This window comes from Pygocentrus nattereri, chromosome 4, assembly GCF_015220715.1.
Source record: "Pygocentrus nattereri isolate fPygNat1 chromosome 4, fPygNat1.pri, whole genome shotgun sequence".
NCBI lineage: Eukaryota > Metazoa > Chordata > Actinopteri > Characiformes > Serrasalmidae > Pygocentrus > Pygocentrus nattereri.
Genome location: NC_051214.1, coordinates 13,843,969 through 13,870,313, shown reverse-complemented (window position 1 = coordinate 13,870,313; position 26,345 = coordinate 13,843,969). Strand labels below are relative to the sequence as shown.

Below are 26,345 nucleotides of genomic sequence, written 5' to 3'. Positions count from 1 at the left end.
TATTCCCTTATTGTCCAACAGACAGATGAATTAGAATGTATAAGTCAGAGGTATCCTTAAAGAGTGTCATTTTTTCTTTCTCCCCCTTTGCTGAAGTCATTTTTCACTACAAAGCTCTGTCTCTTTTCATCACTGCCGTCTCTGTGTGGCCTGGAGCTCCTGACACAGAAAGCTAGCTTTATTGTAGTCAATTAATTTTTAATCAAGAACAATTTAGCTTCCCCTGCTCAGCGCTGACGCTGAGGCAGAGAGCCATAATTGGAAAAGACAGGTTGGGAAGAAAGCAAATTAAACTTTCAAAAGCCTGAGGTCAGAGCTGTGGGGCAACACACCTTTCTTGCAGCATCTCAGGGAGTTGGAAGGGGGATGGCAAGCTATTTTGGGGCACAGAAAGAGTGGGGATGGCTTTTAAATGCCTTTACTACAGTGAAGGCATTTTATACAGACTTTGGTCCCTGCCTGCCAGATCGTAAGGCTGTCAAATAATCATGACATGTCAGAGTTTCTTACAGTCCTGTGGTAGGGTGTGTGTGTGTCTGTATGTGTTTATCATGGTTGGACCTCTGTGCCATATGTTTATCAGAGAGTACAGGAGGAACAGAAAGTAAAGGCGTTTTTTCCCCCCACTGTAACTCTCGTCAGACTGCAGTCACAACGACCTGTCAGTCTGCCCTAGGCACTGAGTTTCCTTGGCAACGCAACCTGTGACCTCATATACCAACAATTCCCTCTCTTTCTTTCTTTTCTTTCATTCTTTTCTTTCTCTTTCTCTCTAACTCACACACACACACACGCTCACACATATGCTTTGTGGCCACAGTACCAGCCAGTGAGGTGCCCAAACCTCCTCACCCTCTCATGACCTTACCCAATACACAAGCAGCCATGGCAACCAGCCACCAATCACATGACAGTACGAAAGCACACATTATTCACACCATCACAGGGACCACATAAGAATCAGGCAGAGTGCTATGGTTCTGAGAGCAAGATGATACAAGAGAACTCAGGCCTGTGTTTACACAAATACACACGCATACAAGCCCTCACTTTTTCAGTCCTGGGGACAAAATAGTCATTTAAGACTCATTAGTGCAGTCTCTGCCCCTCTAAAGCACTGTTATTGTGCTTTCTGCATTTGTGGGTGTGTGTTCCAACAGTGTGATGTTCTGTTTAGTGAATGTGGTGGAAGCCTTCAGATGAAGCCTGTGCCCACTAGGCAATGACAAGATTACAGGAGAAACTTTAAATAGCCCTCGGGCACAGCTCCTGCCCATTCTCAAAGCAGACTTAAGGCCAGCCTCTGCGTTCCTTTGATCTTAAACAGTACAAGTCCAACACAGACACCAACAGCATATTAGGAGAAGAGTAGGTGTTTATTTTGACCAAGCGATAAACATCACAGTTACAGAACATGGCCACTCGCAACTTTCAATGGATAGATCTGTTGAATTCTTACTGAGCATGACAGTTGTGGCAAAGACAAATCTGTCTTGCATGTTGTGAAAAAGGTCAGCACATTTCTGCTTAATGCCAATAAGTCCAACCCTTAATTTGTGCTTAGCCAGTTGAGCATGAGTTCACTAGTCTTCGTTACAAACATCAAACAGAACATTTTTTCTTGAAGGTAGAGAAGGAAAACAATTGCTCTCTTTCTCTTATTTGAGTCCATACCATAACCAGAAAATTTCTAGATTTAAACTCAACTGTTGCAATGATCTGGAGGTAAAATGTTTGATTGGACATAGTTTACATGGTTTGAGGGTGAAGGCAAATTTTAAACCATATTAAGCTCCTAGGTCACTTGCAAAGATAGCTAGCTTGCTAGTGAGATTGAGTGATTTCTTGCATATTGTTAATGTTGGTAGTATAACCCAACATATAGTGTCATTTAATGCCTGTTTGATTCAAAATGAAACAGTAGTAGCAGTGTTTGTATTCCCTTAACTCAGCTCAGCTATAACAGGTATAAACATTCCAAAATAAGCAGAGCTCTGTGTAGTTTGCTATTGCTGCAGGGAATGATTTAGCGTAGACTGTATCTGACCCTCAGCCAAGGAGCTGGCCTTAAAAATTAATGAAATGATCTGAATTAATACTTAAAGCAGTGAATAATTTAACGTCTGACTTTGAACAAGGTGTAGAGTAGATAATTTGGCACTGGAGCGAAGATCTGCACACTGTAATGGTATGATAAATCAATAAAATATCGCTCACCCTCTCTATCCCTGCAGGAAAACTGGAACCTTTCAAGATGGCTATCCTACTTAAATTTAAACACAGAGAAACACACACACACACACAATTAGGAGGTGGAACCTGGCATGATTTATTGCAGTACACTAGGGGTGCACACTTGGAATTAGCCATTATTCTAACATGCAATCAGCCAATTTATTTTTATTTTAGTCAATCTGTATGTAGCAGTTTAAACCAAGTACATGGGCCGCATTTGAATGCCACTGCTATATGCCATAGCTTTTTAAAGTGTATGAAGAGCCTATGGTATTTCATATCAGTGCCTTAATGTAGGCCACAAAGTACAAGCTTTTGGTAAAAAGTAAATAAAACCTGTTGCTTTGGGGGAAAAAAAACTTTGGCTAATTAAAATCAGTCAAGAAAATTAGGTGTGGAATAGGTGTGGCCCACAACATAAGAGTATAACCTCTATTTTTCCCTCCTGTCCCTTACACAGAGTTGTGCTGGTGATTAGGAGGTTGTGGGTGCAGCAATGTCACCTACACTGACAGTCCTGTCCCCTCCCCCTCCTCTACGACTGCAGTGGATATAACAAGAACAAAGGAAAGTCCTTCCTGACATCCAAGCAGTCTCATTAGTCAGGACAGGGACCACTCCCGACAGCAAGGCTTGTACAATTTCAGTGGCCATATCTGCAATTGCTTATCTTATATCAACTATGTACAAAGCCAATGATTTATGTCTCCTTTTGCTTTGTATATCACCTCACTATAAATATGTTGCTAAAAACCTCCATCAATTACTGCACTTCAATACAGACCTGTCCTACTGTGTGTCATACCATATCGTTGCTGTAATTAATGATTGTTATTATGCCACTTTGTACAATTATTGGATACAAAGACACAATCACACGCTAAACTAAAGACAGATCCCCCAACACATCAGTTTGTTTCTCCTCCTATTACGGAAGGCCAGACCTTTTGTAACAGTTCCAAGAAGGAACATGTTCTACAACACCCAGAGCAACATCCCACACCAACTTTTTCATACAGACACATAATTATGACAGTACAGTGCCACATACAGCCTGGTTGAGATGCCTTTTGCCGTGGATGGAGAAATAAATGCTAAGGACATCAGAGGCATCTTTGTATCCCCAAATGTGACCAGAACATAGAATGAGAAATTAAGATGTCATATTGTTTATATTCATTGTGGAATATGTTGAAATAAACAAGCTGGTACTGTTGGTGCAGAGCCTATGATCTTGGTCAGGATCTTAATGCTTCCCCATTCTGTTAAATAGGCTGTGCAGGATGAATCAGTGCTCACGTGTGCTTATCAAAAACACTTATTCTGTCTCCTAAAAGAGAAGCAACTGATAAAAAAACACTTGATAGTTAACCCCCCCTCCCCACTTCCTGCACTCCCTTATGACAGCACAGTGTACAGAGGCGACCACAAATCAGCCATCTGTGGAAAAATAACACACTAGCTTTCATAAAAAAGGCCCATTAAAATTACAATCCCTTTTCCAAAGAGGCATAGGGGGTGGCATATTAACCTGAGACAAATGAATGGCACAAACTCAGTCAAGCATTGGGCACAGCAGTGGCCACCAGCGTCCAGCGAAACTGCGTTAAGACCTGAAACCTGAAAATTGTGCGTAGAAGCACAAACCTGTTTGCATAAGAGTCAGACTGAAAGTTGTGCTCTGCACGTCCTGCCGTGCATCAGCTGCGCCAGTGCTGGAAGGCAGGCTGTGTTTAAGGCTGAGGTTAAGTAACACTAAAGTTCATTGGAACAAGGCCAGGCAGGTTTTCCACATCCAGAAATGGCGACGCGTGCTATTCTAGGCGCACTTTATAGTTGCAGGAGCCATGGGGTTTTAGCTTTCAGACTGAAATCATATGTTTTAAGCTATGGACCTACAGACTTTTCACATATTCTTCAGTACACTTTATGGTGGCACTGGTTTTTATTTGTGTGGCAGCAGTAAATACTGAAAAAACATCCAGAAATGGCAATGAAAGCCACTTTAGGTGCACGCTCTAGTTCGAGAAGTTGTGGGGTTTCAGCTTTCAGACGAAAATCTTGTTCTAAACCATGAACCTACAAACTTTTAACATATGCTTCATTACATGTACACAGTGGAGTCTAGCGTAGATCTCTCGGCGTAGGTCTCTCAATGTGTATTAGTAGTAAATATTAAAAGCATGTGATCAAAAAATATGCACACACATTCCATTATCTATTTAGATGCCATAGGTGTCAGGCAAGCATCTCACACATACAAACCACACAGATTTCTGAGCGCGAGAGGCCATGCCATTCCCTCTCAAGGTGCTGTCTTGCACGGCCTGTCTTAAGCAGAACCTCGCCCGAGTTGTTATGCAACCCAAAACTCTGAGCGCAATTCAAAACCCCGAGTCAACAGACTTGGCAGCTCCCTGCGCCCCGTCCTCTCTTATGTAAGACATATGCATATGTGTGTGTTGTGTTGTGAATGCAACAGCACCGCTAAGGCTGCCCAACTATGGGTAATATGGAGCTTGGCCACTGTGAACAAGCTCGTGCCTCTGTCACTGTGTTAATTTGGGTAAAAGGTGTTACTGCTTATTGTGAGCACAGCAGCTATTACCCAGACTTGAAGAAGCAGTTCCTACCAACCCCGCTTTAATTAGTTTTTTTTAGTTCTCCTCTGGCTTCTGGATGTGTTTTTGTTTACATATGACGTCATCCGGATCGCAACGGCGGCTGCGTCACGCGCACAAGCATTCCCTGTGCTCTTTTTTTGTGCGCGCGCCTGTCAAGGAACACGCGTTCCTCTACTCCTTCTTCTCCTTGTTGCTGTTTCTTTTTATTCACTACTCATGCCAACACACACACACACATCTATCTATCTATCTATCTATCTATATATAAAGAGAGAGAGAGAGAGAGGCAAAATCGTACCTTCCAGCCAGCAGAGCTGTTGCTGTCCCCTTTGTCTTTGAAATAGGGCACGCTCCTGACCATCCAGTCGTAGATCTGGGACAGAGTCAGCCTCTTGTCCGGCGTGCTTTCGATGGCTTTGGTGATCAGGTCCGCGTACGACAGGTTGCCCCACGCGTTCCGGCGAGACGACGACTTGCGCGGGGTCGTCTGTTGCCCCTGCTGCCCCGCTTGCTGCTGCTGCTGTACCCCCAGCGTTGCCGGACCTCCGTTCGCGCTCGCCTCCGGTGGTGCACCGGGGCTGCTCGCGCCATCGCTGATGCTCGCGTTGACGGCCATCGCGCCTCCGTCCTCCTCATCATCCTCCTCTTCTGGAATGATGTCCGTATCGGCAGCTACGGGCTTGACTGAGACGGATTCGGGCAGCGGCCACGTGCACGACCTCGGACGCTTTTGGGGCTCGAAGTCCGGGTCGATGGCCACATCCAGAGTGGGCTCCGGAGAAGCCGCGTCCGCCATCGAGGAGCTCCGGAGTCTGTATAGATAGAGAGATTCACGAGGGTCTTTTTAACTCACACAGGTAGATGCGCGCGGTCGCAGTCCAATTCCATGAATGCTCGTCCGCAGTCAGTAACGATGAAGACACCAAAGCCACTTTTACCTCAACAGTCCTGCATGTGGAGAAAACAGACGCTCACTGTAAGCACGTAATGCAATAGTAAGCAATTACAATACAGGACATTATTACTACAGTAGCTGACTGGACTACGCTACACAATGCGATACACACATACGACCATATTACTGTAATTATGACTTAACTGTAGATGCATATATGAGCTCTTGTATGTACCATTCACCCGCAGCCGTTCAGATCCTCCCCACTTCAGAGCTCACTCCGCTCCGTGTCGCACTCGAGATCAGTCCGAGCACTGATGTAATGCAACTACGGGGAAAAAAGCACCAGCCACAACGTCACGTATAAGGAAAAAACCCATTCAGCACCGAAGTCACAGCAGGTTCAAGTCATTCAGACGGAGTTTAAAAAGCGATCTAGCACTGTGCTCGTAAGGCTTCCACCTTGACGTTTCACTTGCTTTCTGAAGTTGACTGAACATCGAGACAGACAGAGAGAGAGAGAGAGAGAGAGAGAGCGAGCGAGCAGGAATAGAAACTCGTGCCTCGCTGAGTCCCACGGTCTAATCTTGTACTGTCAGATTCTGCGTCTTCCTTCAGAAATCAACCAGCTTCTACCTAACTTACAAAGGTCTGAGTGGAGAGAAAAAGGAGATGTAGGCTAACCCCGACAGACCTCCACTCCTCCTCCCCCACCCCCACCTTTAAAAGGGATCGCCTTTTAAAGGGCCACAGCTCCAAAGTACAGTAAGCACGCACAAGGGCATGTTCAGACAAGCCACTGTGCATTTGGATGGCCAAATATAGTTCAAGTTGTGTTAGAATGAAGGCATGTCATGTGCTGCCTTCATGATGAAACTATACACCGTTTATGTCTTTGGACTCTTATGGATTGTGTACATTTCATATCATAGACACCCCATGAGCTTAGTAATATATCTCACTGCTAAGCATTGCTCTACTTCGTTTGTATCAAATCGGGAAGATTTATCCGTTCTACGTTTATACAATGTTTTCTCTTCTCTGTTTCCGTCCTGCCATGAGCTTCGTTGCCATTCTCCACATTAGTCCTTTAATCCCGTGTGATCAAACGAACACGCCCCTTTTTTCTACACATGACGTCACCCCATTTGCGATGACGAGGTGACGAATTCCTACGCTCACCTTCTCCCCCCTCCTTTTCTTCATACCCATCAAAGCAGTAGCACCTCTTTGTTCCCGTCCAGATGTGTTTATCAGCGCTGCGCTGCGGTACGGACGGGGACGCGCTGCTGGTGCACGTGACGGAACCCGCGCGCACCCCTTTACACCTGCGCGCTCAGTACATCAGTGAATGATAGCAAGATGAATCGTCGACGCTAATTTCATGAACGGTTGATTGCACCTGAGTGCGGTTCGAGTTCGTATAGTGCAGTATTCAACAGCATAACGTAACTGGGAACCAGATACTGATCTAATAGCAGTGACCATCAGACATTAATCACATAGCAAGTCACTAATATTGTGTATTGAACTGTCACTGTGTGCTTGTTCATATAATGCTTTCTTTACCCCCCTCTGCAGTATCTTTCAAAATAATCAGCCCTTCCCCCACCCTCTATACCACTTTTCTCTGGCTCCTTTGTTCCCACCTAGGCCTGTATGAAGAGAAAGGGCTGAGGCAGCAGGTAGAGGTTGTAATGGTTTTGCTTGGCTGGAGTCTGTCGAGTCTGTTTATAATGGGCATCTGCAACAATGAAGTGAGTTGATGTAGCTGTGGACGTGGTAATAATAGTATGAATACAAATGATGACCCTCTAAAACCACCAGGCGAATGTTCAGCAGGAAGTGCTTGCTCTTCAGCTGGTGTTTCTTTTTTCTTTGGCATGAGTATCTGTTATGATCCAATTAAGATCAGGAAAGTGGAGCACAAGGTTTTAGGTACTGGTCTCATGTTTCCCAACCTAAATGATGTTGAATTAGCAGCCCTTCTTGCATGGCTTGTTGTAATTCAGAAACTGTGACTGACTGGACAAAACTAAACATTTACAACTTTGTTCTAACTCTTATGCTGAAAGTATACATGCAGTGAATGCATTGATACTGTATTGCAGGCTAATATCTGAGGAATGTACAACAGCTACCAGTAATTCTTATCCTGAAGAATATTAAGGATACTGGCCTTGGACACATTGAATAATTTAATTTGCATGATGCTTTTGTTTACCAGTTCTGCCTCTGAGGTAGTGGCATTTCCACTGGCAATCTGCTGCAACGTCACCCACAAACAAAAACACGGAACACATGTTCACTTGCTGCCTACATAACTGTCTTTTGCTGCCATCTAATGGCCAAGTAGGATATTATCCGTGTGCAAATGCCATTAATGAGTTATAGAGTGCTCAGGTAGAGATTTATTCTCCTTCAGCCTGGAGACAGTGAGCTTTAAAAGTACACTTTGTGATTTGAAAACAGCACAGAGGAAATTCTGCCATCTGATCTGCTGTAGAATTGAAGGAAGCTATTAGGTATCACCACGAATTCATAAACAAAGCTCTGGGTGTACGGAACAATAGTCGGTAACCTGAAGCTGTAATTGTTGACATTGTTTGCATTGTTTACATTGTCATTGTTCAAAAACAATGAAGAAGGAAACTCTCCTGCTGACTTAAGAGAGTTTCTCTCAGAGATTCAGAGGCATATAGATGAAATATGTACCTTAAAGCATAGGCCAACAAAATGGCTTCAGAGTCTTGAAGCATGACTGTAAGTTAAAAGTTAGATTCATTAAAGAGTATACGTTAATCAGTTTCACACACATGAATTAAGTCTGGCCTTGGACTATATTACACTGTCAGTGAGTGACCACTGAACATACTGAACATAGTTTAGAATTAGGCTTAAAACAGGTTCATGTGATCTGGCTTCCACTCTCTTTTTTGTCATTGCTAGTTGCTTCACTAATTTAGACCGAACAATGCTTATTGACTAATGCATTAAACTTTTTAATATATCACAGAAGTTAAAGTGAAGCACATCACAGTATAGTACTGGAGATTGCCTAGACATGACAACTTGTGTTTTCAAATCAAATTTCAAAATTTAAATGTCAAAATCACACCATCTCAAGTACATTTTAAAAGGAAAACCTATTTTAGAGTAATAAAAGGTTACACATAATCACAAAAATGCATTTTAAATGTCCAACATTACTTTTTGGCTGATGAAATTTATAGCAGAAAAATATTTGAATTTACCTGAATTGAACAGGGCTATTGGCGAGCCAGATGAACAGCAAGCTGAGGGTCACAGAAAGTTAAAAAAAATTAATTTGGTTGAATATCTGGATTTTAGACTTAAAACATACAAAAATACTGCATTAAATATTATTAAGTTTTACATGTGCCTACTGGGAAACAGCAATTTCCTTACCAAGCTTTTTCTAATGGATACCCAAAGTCCACCACTAGAGGGTGCTATGTACCTTCCACTTTATTTTCCAATAGCACACATATTTAATGAATATATAGCACTCGTAGCTTTCTGTATTATTCACCACATTTCACTAATTTGCAAATAAACAGAACATAAATTATTCACTAAAATTTGCACAAGTTCCCTGTAGAGAAGGATATGTTAAACTTGTTTGTTATCGAATGTGTTCGGATTGGATATGTTCAAAGTTTTGCATAAAACTATGTGTGTGTGTATATATATATATATATATATATATATATATATATATATATATATATATATATATATATAGCAAACACAAGCTCAGTTTTGCTTAACTAAGGCACCACAAGTACTTTGAAGCCATTTGAGGGGAAAAATAGAATAAAATCAATATTTTGCCAATGAAGTTATAATATTTCAAGGATAAAGTTGTAATAAAAGCAGTAAATAAAGACATCTTTTCAAACCAGCCATTAGGGGTGTACTTTGTGTACTTATGGTGCTGGTCCCAAGCCAGGATAAATGGTGAGGGTTGAGTAAGGAAGTGCATCCGGCGTAAAACTTGTGCCAAAACTATCATGCGGATCACAAATATGATTACCATAACCTGGATGTAAAGAGAGTGTCAGACAGGATCATGAGCCTGAAGTTGGAGGTTGACTTGTATCGTTTGGCTAAACAGAGAGATAGAGCTGGAAAGGATGTACAGCAGGTTAGGCTGATAAAGGATAGAGAGGGAAATGTACTAGTGAGTGAACAGAGAGTGTTGAGTAGATGGAAGGAGTACTTTGAAGAACTAATGAATGAGGAAAACGAGAGAGAGAGGAGGACCTTAGAAAGGTGGAAGTGAGGGCAGCTTTAAAAAAGGATGAAGAATGGAAAGGCAGTTGGTCCAGATGACATACCTGTGGAGGTATGGAGATGTTTAGGAGAGAAGGCAGAGGACATTTTAACCAAGTTGTTTAACAAAATCCTGGAGAGTGAGAGGATGCCTGATGAGTGGAGGAGCAGTGAACTGCTACCCATTTTTAAGAACAAGGGTGATGTGCAGAGCTGCAGTAACTACAGAGGTATAAAGTTGATGAGCCACACCATGAAGGTATGGGAAAGAGTTGTTGAAGCAAGGCTAAGGCGAGAGGTTCAGATCAGTGAGCAGCAGTTTGGTTTCATGCCCAGAACGAGTACCACAGATGCAATTTTTGCGTTGAGAGTGTTGGTAGAGAAGCACAGAGAAGGTCAGAAGGAGCTACATTGTGTCTTTGTGGATCTAGAGAAGGTATATGATAGGGTGCCAAGAGAGGAACTGTGGTACTGTATGAGGAAGTCAGGTGTAGCTGAAAAGTATGTTAGGATGGTGCAGGACATGTATGAGGATAGTGAGACAGTGGTGAGGTGTGCAGTTGGAGTGACAAATGGTATTAAGGTGAAGGTAGGGTTACATCAGGGATCAGCTTTGAGCCCCTTCTTGATTGCAATGGTGATGGAAAGGTTGACAGATGAGGTCAGGCAGGAGGCTCCATGGACCATGATGTTTGCAGATGACATTGTAATCTGTGGTGAGAGTAGAGAGCAGGTGGAAGAGAATCTGGAGAGGTGGAGGTTTGCACTGGAGAGGAGAGGAATGAAGGTCAGTAGAGACAAGACGGAATACATGTGTGTGAATGAGAGGGAGGCAGGTGGAAAGGTGAAGATGCAAGGAGTAGAGGTCGTAAAGGTGGATGACTTCAAATATCTTGGGTCAACCATCCAGAGCAATGGACAGTGTAGAAAAGAGGTGAAGAAGAGGGTGCAGGCAGGATGGAGTGGGTGGAGACAGATGTCAGGGCTGATGTGTCACAGAAGGATAGTAGCAAGAGTGAAAGGGAAGGTTTACAAGTACAGTAGTGCGTCCTGCTATGATGTATGGTTTGGAGACTGTGGCTCTGTCTAAAAGACAGGAGGCTGAGCTGGAGGTGGCGGAGATGAAGATGTTGAGATTTTCGTTGGGAGTGACAAGGATGGACAAGATTAGAACGCATTATAAATTGCGTTGTGACACATTTTAGAAAGCAGTGATGCATAACACAATCAACCTGTTCCACTGTTCAGCGTGCAGGACCAAACTAAACAAACACTAAGTTTACTCTTTCCTTAATAGTGCATTGAAGCAGTATGAGACTATGTACATATCCCACAGTTCAACTAACTAGTGATGTCTTAACATGCCGTTTTAGAAATCAGGGAAGCATGTTAACATATTGAGAATATCTCCAACTGGCACATCCCACAGACACGGGTATTAATATTTGTGTAGTCTGAAGCATTTGTGTCCACATACTTGCATGAAGCATGTTTCTGGCCTTAAGCAACAGGGTTTGTTATTAATTGCTGCATTCCCTTGTTAAAACTTTCTGATGCTGTCACACAGGTCTTGATGTTGTATGAATATTATGAATGTACTGAGTCATTATTGATTAAAAAAAGTTAATTAGCAATGTGCACTTTTTCTGTTTTGTATTATGCTTTTTTTGAAGAATCATAAGTCACTGTTTTCAGTGTTCCTTTCAACGTTAAGTATAGCAGACCTGTCTCTGCTTCTGTCTTTATTCTCGTAATGTTAAACTTCATTTGTCATTCTCTAAATTTTTCAGAGAGGTATTTTCTCACTTATTTATCAGACATAACCCTGTGGAAATAGCTGTACTTTTTTGGGGGTAAGATGGAGAAGGCACATGAAATGAGAGTTGCACGGTATCTATCTTTTTAGTAGCAGTACACAGGGCTGAACAATTCTGGGAAATTGTCACGATTGGCCCCTCCCAGTCTCCTCATGTGCTTTTGTTTACCTTTTAGTCCCGTCATGTGCTTTTGTTTTGATTTGTTCCCTGTCCGGCCCCCTTGTTTTATGACTCCGCCCCTGATTGTTCCTACCTGTGTTTTCCACCTGTGTCCAGTTATCCCTTGTTATCCCTGTTTGTATTAAAGCCCCATGTTTTCCTGAGTTTCTTCTTGGTCTTTGTTTGATGTTTGATTGTTCTGTCGGAAGTGTTTGGTTTCGTGGTTGTATTTCATTATGTCTGTCCCCCATTCGATCCGTGTTGGCTATATGAACCTGGACTGTCATGACCACAACCCTGGATTTGCCCTCAATAAAAGTCGCTTATCTCCGCACATGCGTCCGCCTGCTTCGCGTTACAGAAATACCAATTGGGATTTTTATGACCAATATTGTGACAGCTATTTAAATTGCAATCATTTCCACAGCTGTTTGTTGGCCAAGAAGAGCAGTATATCCACTTTTTTCTTAGCTTGAGGCTTAGTTGTGGTTGTGCTATCATATGTGCTGAACAGGGATATTTGTTGCTTATGATTGGTGTAATTAATCTACAGTTCACATTATTACATTATATCTAACCTTTTGAAGCTTAAGAGAACATTGCTGATAATGCAGGCTATAATTTAAAAAATTAGGTTACTGGTAAGATGGTATAATCATAGTCCTATTGATGAACACTGCAGAGGGTCTGAGGTCATATGTTTAGTAGTGATGCTTGATGATATCAGAATCATATCGATATCAGCAGATAATTGCTTAAAAAGATTATCAGCATCAGACAAATATGTACCTTGAGACAGAGAAACTTTCTCTCACAAGCTGACTTTGTAGCATTAGTACATTCTTCTACTTATTTGTCTTCTTCTTATTATTATTTTATATCATTATCATGTCCCAGTTTCTGCATTTTATAAATGTTTATGTATTGGTATCAGCAGATATATACATGAAAAATAATTGTTTTTTATTACTATATCTTTTGACTATTTCAAGATTGATTTGTCATCAATATTCTCAAAGATCTATGTTGTGAGGTCATTTGTGAGCTTGTTGTCAGCGTGAGAAAAATACTTGTTTGCTACAAAAATGCAGCCTTTATTAAAAAAAATAAAAAGACTGAAAAGATTTCTTTATGGTTGGATTAGGTGTAGAACAGTAGCACTTTCCTACAGTAATACAGATGTCAACTCAAATATCCCACAAAAGGTAGCAATATGTTTTTTCACAACCGATTTCGATCTCCCTGAACCCAGTATTGCTCAGTCTGCATCTCTGTGAGTCGGGATAGTGTCCTCTGGAAGGCGAAAATTTCCTCCTCGGCTGTGAACAGTGTCAATCGCTTCCATGACTCCTAAACACAGTAATATACAGGCGCATGGTCAGATCTGTGGCTATCACAATAGAACCCCACAGACTCAGCACAGAAACGGAAAGGTAGTCAATTTACTCACCACTGATCATTCATGACTAATAATGACATATCTGAAGAAAATTAATAATGTATTAATCACTTTTAACTGTTTCTTCCATAACCTTTCAAACAAGTCCTTTCATTTTTACCATCTGTTGATAATGAAGCCCAAGATTTTTTTTTATCTACAGTATGCTTTTTAAAATTTGACTAGCATGTGTCAATCATGCTACTACTACTATGACTACTACTACTTCTGTTATTTCCATAGCCAGGGTGTTTCAGGCTCTTTATTAATACTAAAAAAAATGTTGAGCAGAAGGTGGTATAGTGGCTAAAGCTTTCACTTACATTGGTCAGGCCAAGCTCATCTAATATTAGACGGTCACGCTCCTCCTCTCCAGATAGAGGACCCCCGACAAAAAGACAGTGCAGAGGGGCTTCAGCCAACATCACCACCCTCACCTAAAAGAGACAGACAGATTAACAGAAAAAGTAGGACCACACAGTACTGATACTACGGTGTCAAGCAATGTCCAAAATAAACATGAGCAAAGGGTAAAAAAGTCCCCATAGTCAATGTTTTTGCAAAAAAGAAGTTGAATATGGAGAAATAAAATAGCAACAAAATACAGAAAGTACAGGATCAAAATGTCATCCCAAAATATGTTATAAATGTAATAAATCAATATGAACAAACTTCTAAACATAATAAATCCATGTAAATTAATTCCAGTATCACACTAATAAAACAGCTGATCTTGACCTGACAGTACGATTGTACTATTTCTAGATAAATTGGACTGTGACGTGTCCCTGCAATTGAAATTAGATTGCTGGTTGAAATTTCTGATTGAGTAGGAATATTAATTTGAATATTTCGCCAAATTTCCCCATGTTTGTATAAAAATGCCTTTGAATCTCAGTCAGTAAGAGCATAATGTAACTTTTTACTTTTTCATCCCTCATGCTTATCTTCCATCTTGTACAATGCTCAAGTGAAAGAATATAGCATTTGTGGCTTTATCATTTGATATAATTCAGTGATGCTTCCGGCATGATGCAGAGCAAGACAGGTCCATCTCTGCTTCTGTCTTTATTCAGAAACTTATCCCTTAATAAGATGTTTATTCCCTACATTAGTGGCAGATTTTAGAAATACCTACCATTATTTACATTCTTTAAAAGGGGTGTAATATTGCAAGGGAAAAATGTGACAATGCATTTGCTGGTGCTGAAGTCTCATTTTTCATATGCATGGAGTATCTACCAATGCCAAAATTTTGAAACTGGAACTATAATTGACTACAACTGAATTTTGTAAACAAAAGTTGGCAAATAGATCAGCACTCAGCAGCCTCTCAGCTCTAGTGTCATTAGCAAGATATTAGTCATCGTTCTGCTTCATTCAATTTTGTTCAAAATATTGTGAGAATACCGAATGGTGAAATTGTGAACTGAGTTATGGGCTAAACATATTATTACATTTCTATTCCCCACAGACACTGGCCAACACTGAACTCTGTGCATGTATGTCTGTGCTTGTTGTGCTTTACCTTCTGGTCGTAGAAGATGTCAATGAGTGTAATGAGGCGCCGGACTTGGTCTTTCAGTCCAACCTTCAACCGAGGCACATTACGGATGATGGCTGTATCAAATTGACGTGCTATCTCCAGATAATCGCTTGCACCTAATGGCTGAAATATGAACACAAAAATACACAAAAGATAGCTCTGAATACTCTTTCATCATACATTTAACACACCATTATTCTGTGACTCAGATGATGGTTTTTGGCCTTAGTGAAAGAACCCTCACTGTAAAAAGCAGAATAAAAGACTAGCAAATTCCTAGTGCCTAAACTTCAAGTGTTTGTTTTTCTGAGTTCTCTCAACCTCCACAAAGAGTACATGGCATGCACTGTTTGTCCAGTCCTCTTTGTTCCTTTTTTACTCATCCGTCTGTTTCTCATCTCTCGCTCTTTTCTTTAAAAAAATTTCCTCTAATCTTTTTGTTAAGGTTCTAGGAAAGCCAAGTAACAATGTGACTTGTGTGTGTGCGTCTGAGCGTGCCTGTGTGGTAACCAAGCAGGAAGGCACATTAAAACATACTGACATTGTACCGACTGCATTAGTCTGACCATGAAGACAAAGAAGTTGAGGACTCTTCATACACACACATGAACACACAGAGACCCTCGGCATGGATGGAAGTGAACAGCACTCTCGAAAGGGCTGAAGGACACAGAGACAGCACGTCAGCTCCATTAGAGAACGGCTTGCTGATCCTCCCCAAACAAAAAGCTATGACATGCAATTGCGCAACTGGTAATACACATCCAAGGTTGGAGCAAGCATGTCTCCATCTCACTAAATCTCTCTTCTTCTCTCGTACAAACTCATAGTCAAAGGTCTTGCTTAGGGTAGCTGTCACCAAGGCTGCGTTGATAAACTCGTATGACTGGACAATGGAGAGAGAAGTCTATTCATGATTTTAAAGTCTTAAATGAAAGCATAAAAACCACTGCTGCCTTTCTCTTCGTGAGATAGGCTTCACCACCACTATATTGAGGGAGAGGCCATTTTAAGCAGGCAAAACAGAGAAAATGAAAGAGATGACTAATAAATGTGAAATGCAGGTATAGTGTAAAGCAGCAATGACGAAAAGAGCAAGAGGAAAGCAGGGGTGATGGTATTCTAAACAGCAGTACTGCCAGAAGTAATGATAGTTATAGAGAAAACGCATGCCTTGTTGCAAAGGGTTCGAAGAATTAGTCAGACACAACTGTTGATATGACTTTTTATTTTAAATGACTGATATTCACTAATTGCTTTATTTATTGTATGCTCCCCCACAAACAGGCTATTTTTGCCAATACTGGTTCGGTCAGGATTCTAGGGTTCTAACCATGCAGATGGTATTCTGAGTGTTTATAATACTCTGGCCTCTGTCATTCCATCGAGAAGTCAGACAGTTTTTCCCCTTGTGCACTTTCACATTTGGTTTTATCTCATGAAACAACATGGCCAGCAATAAACATGACACCAAATTATATAAAAGGTCTGTTGTCTGAGTCCAAAATTAAAATTATTTGTGCCACATTCACACTGTCTGCATTGTTATGAACTACTACTGCAGTTTCTGTAACAATAAAAGTACAAGGGATGACCCTGTGAAATTCTGTCTGCTTAAATGACCTTATCCAGTCCTGCGTTTCCTACACTGGTGGGGCTGCTCATCTAAATCCAGAAGTGGGATAATTTCCCTTGGTGTGGAAAGATAATCTACTCTGGCATCTTATTCATTAAGGTGGGTCATTATGCTATGTCTATTGAAAATGCATTTATGTAGAATTATATGTAAGCACTTGCTTTGTTGGACTTAAACTTTTCTATTCTTAATCTTGACTTGGACTATGCAGTCTTGACTATATCGCTGGCTGGAACTACAACTTCACTGATTACTGAGACAAGCAGAGAAGCAGGGGGCTATATTTATTCAGTATTCTTGAAAAAGAAAACGGGACTTTTGTTTAGCCAAAAAAACAAAAGGGGAAACAGAAGTTTTTTCCCTGTCCTTACATACAGTTACAATGTCAAGACAAGTCTAGATTTGTTTTAAACTTGCTTAAGATAGCAATTTGAGACTGTTGGGGTTTCAGAATAACATAACTGCTATCAAATGCTACTGCCTTTATTTTTGCAGCCAAAGCCATTTGACTGAAACAACCGCTCTTGTGGTTTAAAATTTAAACTGTCAACTCCTTAAGACTATATTTAATTTTTGGGCCCCATTATTTGTACAGCTCCTAATAGATGATCTACAGATGTTCTCATTTTTAACAAACTATCTGTTAAAACAGTATTGGGAATAGTGTTAGGTTTAGGACCAGGGTTTGGGATAAGTCTATGTTACAATTCAAGAGCCACTTTTAGTTTTATGGACAATACAAGTGAATTTAATAGATATTTAGAGAAATGTAAGTTAAATACAAAATAAGCACCTGCTACAGCATTTACAGAGAGCTATCTAAATAAAATGTTACCATTTATTTATTAGTGCTATTTATGCATTTATTTGTAATGTAACAATCTCTACAAGGTAGCACCACAAATATTTTTCTTTAAGATGAAAGGAAGTTGTTTTTAAGAACACAGAGTCAAAGTAGAAAGTAGAGCCAGTTATTAGTTCCTTAAATGTGTTCTTAAATACTTATTTTTTCTTATGAAATCTTTTATGACTGCAGCCCCTGTAAAAAAGCAAGAGTCAGAGAAGTGAGGTTTACTCACTTGGTCACAGAGTTCTTGGAAGGTGCAGTCAGCGATGGTTCCACAAGTGCGGCTTAGGGTCACTTCTCGGCCCTGCACGGTCAGCACTCTTGGCCTGGTTACTACAGAAGCACACAAAAAACTCAATTAGCAGCACATACTCTAGTACCATAATGGAGGCATAAAACTAACACTAAACTTGGGAAGCCAACAACTTTCATAGAATTCAATTCTCAAAATCACACACACACCTCAAGACTCCCTCTGTCTCTCAGGCAATTGTTCCGTATACACTCTGCTTCTCTCTCATTCTAACTAAGGGAAATTAACTTGTGTACCATCATTTTGCCTGTAAGCCAATTCATCGAACAGCGTATTCACGGCAACCTCTGCATTGGGTTCACTCGATCTGTGGAAAGCGAGAGTGAAAGAGAGAGAATAGAATATGAAATTAACCAGGTCTGAAGTGCTCAGATCAAACAGAGAGTGGTGCAGGGCTGTGTTTAGCTTTTCAGGAGCGACTCAATAGAACAGGATGTTGGGCTCAAAACAAACATTGAGTGTGAATGGAAGCGAGCAGTACCTACCAACACACACACACACACACACACACACACACACACACACACACACACACACACACACACACACACACACACATATTAGCATACACTGAAAGGGCAGCTGTTGAAGAGCATAGATTTGTAATGAGTCAGTGGAAGGCACTGTTTTAGTCCCTGTATCTACCCTCATCTATCTCTTTTTCCACTATATGCACTGATCTTTCAGCTCTGAACTTTCCAAAGTTCACTTGGTTTCTTAGCTACTAAACATTGTTTTTGCAGTAACATGCACACAAAGACAACAAGAGAGTGGAGAAGACAGAGGACTCTTACATGTAATAGAATTTTCCTGGAGGCACCTTCTCCCTCCTGCGATAGTCTATTCCAGTGTCCAAACCGATTATGTGGCAATGTTCCTACAAGCAAATGTAAAGGTGAGGTTATATACATGTATATATCGTTTGGCATTTGGTAAAGGTCCCTTTGATAAGGCTTAATCACAGAACCTCACTGTGCTGTAGTCAGCATGTGCAAATGCAATATAAAACTCACCTCCAGGCGGTGACAGTGTGACGTATTATACAGGTAGCGGTACATGTGAAAGTATTCACTCACTTCTGTGATGTTCCGCAACTTCAAGTCCCTTTCATAAGAAATATCACGATAGCTCTTTTTGTTTTTCAAAACTGAAACCTTGTGTATTAGTTGATACTGATTGAGTATATATATATATATATATATATATATATATATATATATATATATATATGTTTTCTTTTTTTAATTTAAAATAAACGGCAAGATGAACATCTAAAAATAGGGTGCTCAAACTACTTAAACACTACATGAAAACTACATTTTTCCCCACAGGAAAAAATACATGGCTAACATCACCACATCACGTAATGTGGTATTTCAGGCTTGATTTGTTACAGGACTGGATTCATTATTTTCCTCTACGATATCTGATCAAGCACTTTCTGCTGATATTGACCAAATACAGACACACACTGATTCCGACTTGCCTTCCCTACTCATCCTAGATTAACTTTCATAGATTAAACTGCCAAAACAGCACCAACTTTACCAACAGAGAACATTGAAAACAAACTCACTGTATGCTTTAGTGAGGATTTTAGGAAGCCTGATTTACAAAACACCACCTGTAACTATTCCCCAGTATACTGATACCTCTCACTATCTGCATAGGGTACACTTTCTTTCTTGTTGCTTCTTGAAACTTCTACTGATATTTCAGGTATGGAGCCACTGAACACTGATGAAAAACACTAAATCCAACCAGTCTGGCAGTTTAGTAGCCACTCAAACATGGGAGTGCATCTAGGCTCTAAGAAACACTCAAACTGAGCAGAACGCCAGACACACAAGATGACAAAAAGGGGGCTGATGAAAAGGACGGGTGATTATTTTTAACAGAAGTAATAATATATGGCCTTTGCCTGAATCAGTCCTCAATGACAGTTCCAGCGAATTATGAAATCAGTGAATTTTCCGCCACCCTCCTCCTTGAACCGGGGATAATTAGCAATCACCACACGGAGCGAGCGAGGAATGATATATTCCTATTTTTCCCCCCTCTATCTCTCTGCTCTTCTCCCATTCTCTGATGCTGTCAACTTTTCTCTCTCGAGCTCAGAGTTCCGCGTCCGAGCCAATTGGCTGAATCAGGCTTAATGACAGGCTGACAAACCGCAAGCGGCGAAACACAAAAGGGAAGAGTGTCGCTTCATCAGCCCCGAGTGACCTCGTCACCGAGTTGCCTCGTAAACAGCCGCCATGGCGCCGACAGCCACCAAATCAGGTTGTTCCCCTCTCTTTCTGCTGTCTTACCTCCTTCCCCTCTTTCTATTTCTAAAAAAAATGTTTTTCCTCATGAGCGTACCTTGACAGCTGGTGAGTTAACAGAGACATCCCTCAGAATAGGTGATGGTTTAGGGGAGAGCTTGAGCGAGGAGTGAGTGAAGGAGAGCAGAAACACAATCAGAGTGTGGTTATATATAATCAGCTGGAGATGTGTCCTCTTGTGGATCATTGCATGATTATGGCCTCTGATGGGTTCATTAGAGACCTATAACTCCTCAAAGATCTTCATCTTCAACCCTTCATTGTCACCCTCCCCCACATGACACCCCACCATACACACAGAAATCATATTAACAGCAAACCTACTTTTAACAAGTCACATACCCAAACAATGTGCCACATGTTGCAATGCACTGGATCTCTTGAACGACTGCCTGATGCATTCGTTCAATACAAAACATATGTAATTATGCAACCTATGTAACTTTTGAAGTTGTTTGTAGCATGTCTTCATAACCTTCTTCATGCCATGAAGCCAATAAACTGACCGAAAACACGTATTCTTTCAAAGTCACACTGAACACATGTAGCCGCTGTTCAGCCAATATACTGGATGACCAGGCCTTTTCTGGACAACAGTTTAGAATGAAAATGAAAAGGCGAAAAATGGGCTTGTGTGCGTTTCTCTCTCTCCCTCTCTTTTTCTCTTTCTCGTCTCAAAAAAGTTGCCTTTCAGTTTTTCAAAGCGAGCCTTGCCATTGAGACCGAACAAAAGCCAAAGATAGCTGGCGATTGGGCCCTGATGAGGTCCACTACCTCATTATTGACGGCCGAAAACATTTGATGCTTTTTTTTTCCCTCCCCCTTTGCGGGGCTAGAGAATTGACTGAGCTGGGCTCAAAGAACGCAGGGTGGGAAGACTGAAAAAGAGAAGGGGGTGGAGGGGGTGTGGGGGGATAAGGGGGGAAAGGTTGTTGTCCATTCATCTGTGTGTGTCTTACAGCCACTGTCGAAAGAGGAAAGAAAAAGGGGGGTGGAACAGAGGGAGGGGTAGAAAGAGAACGAGAGACAGCTTAAAACAGTGCCTTTATGCTTTTGAGTCCAGGACGACTCCTCTTACATCAAAGTGTTTTCACCACTGTGGTGTGTGATTTCGTGTGTGTGTGTGTGTCTTGGGTGAACGTATTCAGAGATTAAGTGACTAGTGTGTGTGTGTGTGTGTGTGTGTGTGTGTGTGTGTGTGTGCGCTGTGGTGGCTAAAGATGTGAACACACTAATTATGCCTAATTATCTATTCCCTTTACATGTAGCAGGCTTTGTTGGCTACTCAAAACGTTCTCACAACGTATTTGAAATGTTCTCACAACCTTGCACTGCCCTGTGTACAGCTCTTAAATAAGCAGCACCTTTAGAACATCTGCATTGCCTTAAAAAGCCAGGACCACCCCAGGACCACACTCACTCTCTCCTGGGCCCCTAATCAACGAACACTTAAAGATGAGCACAAATGCTGGCTGGACGAAGCGTTAGATGAGCGAGGATGAAACATAGTGGAGAAGGTAGAGGAAGCATGAGTAATGGAAAGAAGAGCAGCTTGGCTGTGGTAGATATTTAATCACAGGCAAAAAAAAGGTGAGCTCCTTCTAACAATCTCTCTCTCTCTCTCCTGAATGCTTTATTGGATTAGATCTTTCTCTGAGGTGGCCTGCTCAGACTAACCGGCTGCACTAATTAGCCATCATTTCTCACAACAGCAAAAGAGAGCACTCACTCTCCTCTACTCATTCAGTCACTCCTCTCAAACACTATCAAGGCTGAGTCGATTTCTCTGAACACTTTGAACTTTACCATGTAGATTTGTACGTTCTGTCTCTGAGCGGGAAGGAGATGGTATAAAAGGGAATGGAAAAATAAATGAAATATGAAAAATAAGGACTTTTTGTTGGCTAACCAAAGGCCAGGGGGACAATAGCAGTCATTCAACATCAATTCCCTCTTTCTGAAGAGCGCTCTCTACCCATGTCACTCCATAATCATACTTGTGACTCTGTCCAGCCGAGTCCTTCGGCATGAGCACATACACACAAACAAGCACACATGCACAGCACCACCACCACTTAAATTTATTTCCCTTTGTGTAATTTTTTTTAATACTTGGCTAACTGTACGTACCAATTAGCCCCAACAAAAGAATGGAGGAGGAAGAAAAAAAAAACAAGGAATGAGAGAGAGAGAGAATGAGAAAAACTGAAGGGAGACACTTGAGCTAAATTAAGGTTATCACATTTCTGAGACAATACTGTAATGCTTCTAGCTGTATGAGTGAATGAGGGGCGGGGAAAAAAAGTCAAAGCATTGCTATAGTTTGACATACAATGATGCCTGACCCTGGACAGCTGGATGTGGAGAATAACAGGGAAAGAAAGGGAGAAATGCCACAATGTCCAAAAACATTTCAAAACAGTAGTGTGACCTCAGACTTTAAAACATAAAAGGCACAAAATTAAAAAGTCTAGAATTACCAGACAAAGGCATATCAACCAAAAGTGCCATAAGAATAGATGTTTGAGAAGTTATTAGTTTTTTTTATTTTTGAACTCACTATCTCACTTTTATTTATTTATTTTTATACTCACTCACTGTGTGCAGGTACACTCTATGATATGTAAAGTCCAGTGGTTCACAGAGAGATTTATTAAGTTTTATTTAAGAGGGTTATTAAGTGGAATGAGAACTCCTTAGACTAAAAAGTAATGATTATAGTTGATGCAAATATAAGATAAGCAATGATTTTGAGAAGAACTTTACACAAAGTTTTTCAGAGCAGACAGGTCCATGCTCTGCTCATTAAAAGTTTGCAGACACACCTAGTTTTCAGTAGTTTGTAAGCATATTTCTTTGTCTGTTTGCAGTAACTAACAGATTAAATAGGTTTACTTTGAACAATACTCAAATTCCAGGATTACTATTCAGCTATCAATATTAAGGTGCAATAATAATAGTTACTATGAATTGCTCAGTATCTACTGGGAATCTAACATGTAAGATAATTTTCTCATGAAAATGTGTGCAGTGGATGTCCCACCAACAGCTTACAGTTTAAGTGGTTTAATTAAGTTATGGGTGAATAGATTTTCAGTATTTTTTTAACAAAAGTTGAAAACACATTTAGTGAAATCCGGACTGATGAAGATAAAGCTGAGAGGTGCACAATCATACTATGATATGGAAGTATTAGTAAGTAGCTGTTTTACAGCAGGTATAGCTTCATTCTTAACTGAAAGGCAAAGCATGACAATTCAAAATTCAAAAGAAGGCAAGGTGCCTCCAAACCTTTGAGGAGCAGTTTTCTTCAGATGAAAATTCCAGCTGATGATTGGGGAGGGGAGGTCATAGACCTTCCTCACATTCCGACAAAACCCAGAAACCCTGACCCAGACACAAGTATATGCTAAGACTTTTCAGTTAGTCCTCCCTGCATCTAAAGTCATCAGGCCTGAGTGGACATGAGACGATTTTTGCAGGCCACCCTGGCCTGCATTGGGGTTCCTGCATTGCCAAAACCCACCAAGCCCAGATGGCTTCACAAAAGAGCATGGAAGGAAAGAAGGCTGAGGGCTTTTCAGCACCCCTATCAGGCAGCATTAACGGGGGCACAGCACGGGGTGACTTTAGGGACCTTGCGACTCTAATAGGGAAAGAATGACCTGACGGGGCATGTCACTGTGCTGGCCCACTGACCCTGAAGACCAGGGGTCCAAACAGAGAGGATTCATGGCCTGAATGAAAATATTCCAATGTTTCAAGGCATGTCTCCTTAGTACTCTGTGCCTTGTGGCCATCAAAATGATGATTTTTGTAGTGATATACAAAACAGGCCAAAAATGTGAAAGCAACTTTAAAAATAAACATGAAAATTCTCCTGCAGCTCTAAATATATCAATCTGATTCTCCTAAAGGCTTGATTAACTGAATATGGTATGTTAAGTTAGGGGTTTGTAAATTTTTTAAAACTTGGTGGAAGAGAATATTATCAACAGAAGAGAGAGAGGCTTTTCTATATGATACATTAGAGTAAAAGAACAATAGTACAAACCAGGGCTCCAAACCAGTGCAAGGGGGGAAAAAAAAAACCAAAAACCAGAAATGGATGGTATTTTGCCATGTCAGCCCTCCGGTCACTGCTTAGCGAGTTAGCATTTTCTGTGGATATACTTCAAATGTGAAAGTTCAGAAAAAAGGCATAAGATGTGCCTGGGGGGGACCTGTAAAAATGAGCTCTTGCATCCATTTCCAAAATCAAAAACAAATGAAAAAGTCATCTTCTGTTAAAAAAAAAAGTGCTGCATCATTGTCATCAGTGGTCTGACACCAGCTCTTTTACTAAAATAGCTTAAATAGGCTATATTATAATGCCAAAGCAAATGTTTACATTTAACATCAAGCTATGAAAGGTAATATATGAATCTTCATCAAATCATCAACATTTTTCACACCCACTGTGGTGGCAGGCTTGGTATGTGTTATATGGCTACAGATTGGTATGTGTTATATGGCTTAGATTTTGAGTTATAAAGTTGTATGAGTTGTAAAGTTTGAGTTGTAAAGCATGAAACATTTGGCTTTGTTTTCTGAGACCTACTACAAACTAGTGGAATATTTAAAAAATGATTTGGTTGAAACAAATCTATTATTTTACCTACCTACACTGAGCAAGTGCAAGTACATGTAAATAGGTGGGAAAATTATAAACCTAGGGGGTCTCCCACTTAACCAGCATTTTACTATCAATCTGCCATTTGCTTGAGCATATGTATAAAGACTAGTCAAATGTGCAAGAATGTGGGCTGCTGAAAATTATCACTGGGAATGATGGTCTGATTATTTATGATGACGGCCTGCAGCAGAACTGTGGTAATTACCCAGATAGCACACAGAATAATGCCAATACCTGCTTACAATGATGCTATTAAATTACAAAGCAGATCAGAGCATCCCTGCCGTCCGAGGCAGTGCTCACTTTGAAATGCAAGCAGGCAGCTTCATTCCAGCCAACCCACGCTAGTCATTAAACAGCCTTCTCTCTCTCTATCTCTGTCTCTCCCTCTCTCTCCATCTCCTGTTTCTCATATTCTCTCCCTTCTCCAGGTATGATCAAAGGTGCCTTTTCTGTGCTGTGTGTTTTTGCGTACTTGCACTGTTGTTGTGTGTTACTCCAGTTATAAAATACATCAAAAACCGGACAAAGAGGTGGAGCAACATAAAGAGAGAGGAACACGAAGAGTATAAAAGGATAAATAAATTAACAGGGAGAATGACTTTGTCTTTACCTTGAGCACACCGATGAAAGGCACAAAAGCAGCTCTCTGAAGCCCGTTTTTGTAGAGTTCTGAGAGAAACACAGAGAAAAAATAGAGGGAGAGAGAGAAAGAGAGAGAGAGATGGCCAGGTCTGGTTAGTGTCAGCTACACTCTTTAGCCGCCTCATAATGTCATTTTCTTCCTGTGATTGGCAAATAAAGTGTCTATTGATGAAGTGAAGGTAGGGAGGGGGAGGAGTGACAAAAGGGACAAGGAGAGGCAGAAATTGATTTCTGTGTGCAGCACAGGAGAACAACAGTAGATGAAATTCATTACATTCCCTAACAATGAGCTCAGGAGAAGAAGTCTCTCTCTTTCAGCACAAACAATAGGCCAACATCAGAGCGAATAGAGGCTTCAATTAGCCCCACAGGCATTACAAACCCTGATAACACACACAAACACACACACACACACACACACACACACATAGTTCAGAATGTAAAAGAGAGGATGATGAGATACTGTTATTGGTGACTTGTTTAGAGGTACACAGCAACCGATGACAATTCCTGAAAGCTGTGGCAAGGCGAGTGGTTCGGTCATCTTCAACAAGATGCCTGTTGCAGTAGGCCTGTGTGCATTTCTTTTCTTTTTTAACCAGTTACTCTCCCTGGAATTGGTGCAGTGTGCTTTGCTTTACCTAGCCTATCAACTCACTAACTTAGAGGAGAATTCCATTGTTCTTTAAAAATTCTGCAATAATTGTTGAGATTTTAAACAAACTTGCGAGGTGGTCCTGATAGGAACCACCTGTCTGAAGCACTTAATGAAGTGTTCCCCAACCTCAGGGACCCCCAGAGGGTCCACATTTTTGCTCCAACCTATATTGCAACATAGGGTTGGGCTGGCTTGAGGACAAAGTTGGCACCTACTGGTTTAATGTCTCTAAAA

The 26,345-nt window shown here is 41.0% G+C and overlaps 2 protein-coding genes across 6 annotated transcripts in view; both read right to left on the bottom strand.

Moving 5' to 3' along the window:
- The window catches only part of foxo3b (forkhead box O3b), a 36,608-nt gene extending 27,177 nt beyond the window's left edge, over window positions 1-9,431 (bottom strand). The window contains exons 1-4 of one of the 4 annotated variants that reach the window (XM_017712977.2): window positions 9,009-9,431; window positions 5,959-6,082; window positions 5,798-5,807; window positions 5,158-5,671 (exon numbers count right to left, since the gene is read on the bottom strand). In XM_017712977.2, coding sequence (XP_017568466.2) covers window positions 5,158-5,671; window positions 5,798-5,807; window positions 5,959-5,992 — 558 coding nt within the window. In that variant the 5' untranslated portion in view covers window positions 5,993-6,082; window positions 9,009-9,431. Of the gene's footprint in view, window positions 1-5,157; window positions 5,808-5,958; window positions 6,422-9,008 lie in introns of those variants that run through there. The other 3 variants (XM_017712979.2, XM_037537425.1, XM_037537424.1) reach the window with 3 other exon arrangements.
- Window positions 9,432-13,095: 3,664 nt separating this feature from the next.
- The window catches only part of afg1lb (AFG1 like ATPase b), a 30,598-nt gene continuing 17,348 nt past the window's right edge, over window positions 13,096-26,345 (bottom strand). For both annotated transcript variants that reach the window (XM_017712974.1, XM_037538174.1), the window contains exons 7-13: window positions 25,422-25,480; window positions 18,601-18,683; window positions 18,043-18,113; window positions 17,726-17,826; window positions 14,993-15,133; window positions 13,788-13,901; window positions 13,096-13,376 (exon numbers count right to left, since the gene is read on the bottom strand). In XM_017712974.1, the coding sequence (XP_017568463.1) occupies window positions 13,248-13,376; window positions 13,788-13,901; window positions 14,993-15,133; window positions 17,726-17,826; window positions 18,043-18,113; window positions 18,601-18,683; window positions 25,422-25,480 (698 nt within the window). In that variant the 3' untranslated portion in view covers window positions 13,096-13,247. The remainder of the gene's footprint in view (window positions 13,377-13,787; window positions 13,902-14,992; window positions 15,134-17,725; window positions 17,827-18,042; window positions 18,114-18,600; window positions 18,684-25,421; window positions 25,481-26,345) is intronic.